This window comes from Drosophila sechellia, chromosome 2R (assembly GCF_004382195.2).
Source record: "Drosophila sechellia strain sech25 chromosome 2R, ASM438219v1, whole genome shotgun sequence".
NCBI lineage: Eukaryota > Metazoa > Arthropoda > Insecta > Diptera > Drosophilidae > Drosophila > Drosophila sechellia.
Genome location: NC_045950.1, coordinates 822,317 through 828,316, shown reverse-complemented (window position 1 = coordinate 828,316; position 6,000 = coordinate 822,317). Strand labels below are relative to the sequence as shown.

The window sequence follows — 6,000 nt, the reverse complement described above, 5'->3', positions numbered from 1 at the left end:
AGTGCATCAACATACCCTAGTTCTGGCTGCACCGTGGCCGTAACGTAGCAAGGCGGAGATAGGCTCACTGTTGTACAGTTATTATTCCGTGTGACTTGTTGCCCACTAGTTCCACTCAATTGTGGCTGCAAATTTGCACTCAATTGTGCGAGCAACGGTTCATTCAAAGATGGCGTCACAAATTGTTCCCGTTGCAAATTTTCACTCAACATCTGCGTCGTCGCTTCACTCATAGCTGACGACGTTTCACTCATACTTAGCTGTGTATTCGCCGCACCGTTACCGTTACCGTTACCGCTCAACCCGATTCCAACGGGATTTCTTGCGGTCTCTGCTTGCCCTTCCTTTGCCTTGGCCTTGTATAGTTCCCTTTCTAAGGTTGCGATTCTTTCCAATAGGTTCGCCACCTCTACAGTTGTGGAATTTGTAGTCTGCCCTGCTATGGCAGGCTGCGGAGTACCACTCGAATTCTGACCGAGTAATCCACTTTCCTTGGAACTTTGAGGCTGCTGTATATCACTAGCCACACTCGTCGTGGGCTCTTTGGACTGATCTAGTCTGGGGCTTCGCCTCAGCGCCGGCATGTTGCAAATCACAGGGTGCGAATAAAGAGTGCGAATAAAAGAAATGTCGAGCCGCCGACAATACCCAGGAAATGCCTTAAACGCTCATTGGCTTACACAAATGAAGATCGTTTTATTCTATAGGGAAATTATACAGTTTAAAGGCATTACAAATTTCAACTTATATCTATTCTGAATCTTACGTACCGCAGTTTCTCTTCCCTCACTATTGGTATCGTCAGACGAACTGATCTGGCGCGCAAAGGAGCTTAATTTTAAGTAAATCGATGTGACCAATTACAATAACTATAAAAATGCATACATTTAGTATTTAATGTGACCGACTGCCCTTAACCGTTGACAAATAACTGAACTACTTATCGATAGCCAACTTATCCGTTCCGCGACAGTTGTATTTAAGTGTAAAAGCAGTACAGTAATGAAAAACTGATTCTAAGAAGCGCAAGGCAAATTCAGAAACAAAGAAGAAAAATAAGAACAGTTAGTTTAATCATCGCGACGACGCGTAGTTAAAATTAAAACAAAAAATACATGGATAAAAAAGAGGAATATCAAACCGTTTAACGGTGAAAAAATTCAATTTGGAAGTTCAGAGTAAGGGCACTGTTAGAGGAAAACGATTTATTAAATGCAATTGATAAAGAACAAACAGGAGCAAGCGAGGAAGTGAAACCGGCAGAAAGAAATGCAAAGGGGATCATAATAGAATTTTTGAGTGATTCTTTTCTAAGTTTTTCCAACAATGAAAATACGGCTAAGCAGACTTTTTAAAAATTGGATAATATTTATGAGCGTAAAAGCGTGGCATCTCACTGTCACTACGCAAGCAATTATTCTCTTTAAAATTAAAAGGTGAGACTCCGCTAGTAAAACATTTTCATTTATTTGATGATTTGATAACTGAGTTAGTTGCGTCTGGATCCAAGTTGAACGAAATGGGCAAAATTACTCACTTACTTTCGACTAACTATGAAGGAGTAATAGCAGCTATCGAATCTTTTACTGAGAGCAATTTGACATAAGAATTTATTAAGACACGGCTACTCGATCATGAAATAATGTTAAAAAAAGAATTAACAAAGACACAAGTGCTAAAGTGTTGCAAACTATAGGCAATCCAGAGTCTAGGGAAAATACATGCAAAAACAAAGTCATGAAATTTATGAAGAAACCTTTTAAGAATAAGTCCAAACTAAAATGTTTTCATTCCAAGAAATTGGGTCATATAAAGAACGATTGCTTTCTATTAAAAATGCAGGAAACCAGAATATTACCGATGGAAATTATTTTAGAGAGAGACACGCGCAGATGGCGACGAAACACAGCCAGAACGTGCGTTTCTGATGAATGTAGAAGTTAGAGAAAGACAGACTCAGAAGGTAGCAACGCAGCAAAAATGCGCATTTGCATTTATGGTGAAATTAGCAAATTCTTAGAAATTAAACGAGTTGGCTTGTTTGAAGATAGTGAACTGATAAAAAACGTACAAGTAAATAGTAGTAAATTATGCGAGGCGTGTGTTGAGCTATTGAGCTTTTTCAATAGCTGTTGAGAATAATAAAAAACCGAAAAAGTTTGTTTTATTACGACAGTTTTATTTTGCGAAATAGCGATAATCTACGATAGCGACAATGGTAAGGTTGGTCTTTTCCGAAACGCGACGAAAAGGAAATTGGCGGGCAGGCAGCCGAAATGCAGCGCCCAAGCTTAGCGTAGGTAGCTAACAACAACAAAGGAATGAGCGCCGTACAGATAAATGCGCGCGAGAGCAGCGGTTTGCACTATGGGCATGCTACTGATAATTTGGCTTAAATATTAACAAGTATGAAATTAGTCTACTGCACAGTTTTGGCGGCTGCATGACCCAACAGCGTGTATTAACGGAAAGCAATCAAGACTAAAATTTAAAAAACACAAAAATAAAGAAAATATTGAACCGATATCATTTAACGGTTCCTTATACCTCACAACTAAATGGTGTTGCAGAGCGGATGATTAGAACAATCACTGAAAAAGCTTGCTCTGTGATTAACTGTACTAAACTTAATAAAAGTTTTTGGGCTGAAGCTGTTTTGACAGCAACATAAATAATTCATTAACGGGTCCCCAAGTAGAGCTTTAAGAAAATAAAAGAAAATCACCAGTTGAGATGTGGCATAAAAAGAAGCCAGTATTGAAATAGATAAAGATATTTGGCTCGACAGCACTAAATAAAGTGCGAAAGCGAAAATTTTACGAGAAATCGATCAAAACTAAACTTGTCGGATATGAGCCAATTGGCTGTAAGGTGTGTAAGGTATAAGGCATGAGAAAATGAATGACAGCTAGAGATGTAGTGGTGGATGAAATAAACATAAGCATCTGTAACTTCAAATAAAAATGACTCTGTGGAAAAACATGATGTTTTTGACCAATATAGTGATTCTCTAATTGAAGAGAATGAAGAGTCGAATTGCCGAAAAATTGTGAAAATTCCACTTGTCTCGAGAATACCAATCCAGTAGCTGAAACTGGTGATAAAATAAAAGAAAATAAAAATTAAGAACAAATCAGACGCAGTGAGAGAATTAAAAATATAACAAAACGAACTTCTAGTTTTAGATATCTTTTAGCTTTTTTAAATCAATATAATTACTGATCCATCAGATAGATGTTGAAACAGTTTTTTTAAAATAGAGCACTAAAAGATGAAATTTATATGAAGATTCCAAAAGGTTTAATCCAGTATAATGGAAATAAAGTATGTAAACTTAATAAAGCCATTTATGCTTTATTTAAATTTAAGCCCACCCTGGACCATAAAGGAATGATCAAGAAATTTAATATTTTGCCGCCTATCACGAAACTTCCCGTTGTTTATTTATTGTTTATGCTTCCCATACATAAGCTGTTTGATAAGTGCTGTAACTCAGAGTTTCCAGTGCTGGAAGATGAATTCTACTATCTATATCAAATATCATTTTACCAGAGAACAAATTGAAAACAAACTAATTTGTGTTAAATATCTTTCTACAGATTTATAATTGACTGATATTATGACAAAGCCACTATCAACTTCCACATTCACTGCACTGCGAGACCAACTGGGGCTAACCGAATTGAATGATGAAAATAATCTGAATGAGCAAAATGAATTTTTATATGAAGTTTGAATCTTTTATATATATATGTACATATATATAACCATAATCAAATCAAAACAATTACTAGTCTAACCATTTGTTTATCTTTGTTTATCTAACTGAAACTTGAATGATGATAATAATTTTTAAATGAAGTTTAAATCTTTTGTAAATATAAGTTAACGACCTGCTCTCGTCAAGAGCCAACGACCGCCCTAGCCAAGCCCCGCTGACGCCTACACCCTTGCGTGTGAGATCGCAACTTCAGCACAAGCACCGGAAGAAGCTACGGCGATAATGTGCAGCGTCAGGTTCCTTACGCCGGCGCGTTGACGGCAAGCTGATGCGACGTAACATTGTTGAGCTATCATGTGCAACGTCAGCACGCAGGCACATTGTCGACGAGCTTGCGCAACAGAATTTCTGACTTACGCAGCGTAAGCACCCTTGTGCCAACGAGCAGCTGAAGTGGGACTTCAAGCCGGACGGTTTGGGCAGAGTCGATTCGCCGATCAACAGGAACGGAGCGTCTTGAATAAAGTTGTTATTAAGAACCAAGCTTTCAAAACTTATTATTAACATCTCAAGGGACATGGAAGGTTTAATTAAAATTAATAATATCGTTCCGATCTGTCCGATCTATGATCGCCAAGATCAACACGATGGTCGCCGAACGGAGTCCGACGTTAACCTATATAACCATAATCAAACCAAAACAATTACTAGACTAATTATTACTATGTTTAATATAAGTAAATCTTGTCAAATTTGTTATTTGATTAAACTATTTGAAAACGCACGCATTCCTCTGAAAATAATTTTTCATCATTAAATTTATAATCAATTTGTATCAGTGTGATTTTCTAGGTGGCGTCTTGAAAATACAAGAGTCACACTTATGCATAGTTTCGTGTTTATGAGAGTGATGAAATTAAGAGGATAGTGAAAAGCGAGAACACGCTCTATTATTGTTCTCTTGGTACTCTGTTGGCTCTCACAAGCATGTTACAGGGTAATCGTTTTTATCCGATTCAGAGAGTAAAATAATTTTTGAACAGTAAGAACAATAAAGGTGTTTCATTATATGGTTGATGGGCTGACTTATAATATACTTAAAAGTATTTTATTATATTAAATACAAAAGTAACAAACGAAGTAATTTACTAACATAAAAGAATATAATAACCGGGACAGTTTTTTAAAACTTCTGGCAATTATCAGAAGGGCAATTGACTTTACCAAGACGCAAATTTATTTTAAGCTTGTAGAAAATAATTATACGCATATTTAAATATTGTTGCCTGTCTACTCAATAAAAAAAGGAGGAAGAGATTTTACTTCTCCTCTGGCATTTCCTAATGAAGACCTGACTTTTTCGTGGTCGATTCCGATTTCAGACAGCTAGACCTGCACTATTACACGTACACTATTAAGAATTATTGATCTTAGTAAGTATAGGGACAGGAGAAGTATTTTCAAGTCGTTAATGTCCTAAATTGCAATAAAACATTGTCCATTTAGAAATATCTCTCAAACCTTAAAGATTTCTACGTTTCATTGACCTTCAATGTAACTACATAGTCTGGAATGGACCTTTTATTATATTTGAAGTATTAACGTTTCTGGCTGAAACGGTATTCTTTATTAAGTTTAGCGCGGCCACACTATCCTACAGGTCGGCCATATTCTTCAAACACTATTTCGAAAACTAAAAAAGTAAAAGTACTTAGTAATGTAAATTTATAAGTTGATATTTAATTAAAACGCAAAGGAGAATCGGAGTAATTCCTTTAAATTGAACTGTGCCAATTCGTTAATATATGTTGTTCGCATTAACGTAACGGTAAATGGTAATGATACTGAAATTGTTTTAACTACATATGTAGTTGTTTATTATAAATCAATGTAAAGTGATTTATCTACTAGTTTTACAATTTCTAAACTAAAAAGATAAGATAGTATATAAAGTGATAATACAGCTGGACAATATCCATATATTTTAATATATTCATATAATCATTGTTTCCAATTACATTGTTTAACATGTTTATGAAATAATGTTTAGTTGTACCGCAATAAATAATAGATTTGATTTTGTTTTTTCCAGCTCTTAGAATCAAAGTTGTGTTGTAATCTGTCGGATTATACTTTCATTTAATATGGGGGAACGTGACAACCCAACCGTACCTGTAACAACATTAGCTGGTTTAACCAGCACTTCTGATTGTAAGTATTTTATGTGCAACAAAAAATAATATGTATGTTATGTACACGTTTCAAAACTTTTAAATATT

The 6,000-nt window shown here is 35.6% G+C and overlaps 1 protein-coding gene and 1 long non-coding RNA gene across 6 annotated transcripts in view; both read left to right on the top strand.

Annotated features, from left to right (window-relative positions):
• The first annotated feature begins 2,381 nt into the window (after nt 1-2,381).
• Nucleotides 2,382-4,505, top strand: LOC116800497. 2 transcript variants are annotated; one of them, XR_004361434.1, is made up of 2 exons: nt 2,382-2,871; nt 3,600-4,505. It is a non-coding gene; the product is annotated as an uncharacterized LOC116800497 (long non-coding RNA). The 2 variants fall into 2 exon arrangements; XR_004361435.1 differs by having other exon boundaries at nt 2,382-3,142.
• Nucleotides 4,506-5,365: 860 nt separating this feature from the next.
• The window catches only part of LOC6620416 (nipped-B protein), a 57,747-nt gene continuing 57,112 nt past the window's right edge, over nt 5,366-6,000 (top strand). For 2 of the 4 annotated variants that reach the window (XM_032716753.1, XM_002044586.2), the window contains exons 1-2: nt 5,369-5,556; nt 5,814-5,932. In XM_032716753.1, the coding sequence (XP_032572644.1) occupies nt 5,866-5,932 (67 nt within the window). In that variant the 5' untranslated portion in view covers nt 5,369-5,556; nt 5,814-5,865. Of the gene's footprint in view, nt 5,557-5,813; nt 5,933-6,000 lie in introns of all 4 variants that reach the window. The other 2 variants (XM_032716754.1, XM_032716752.1) reach the window with 2 other exon arrangements.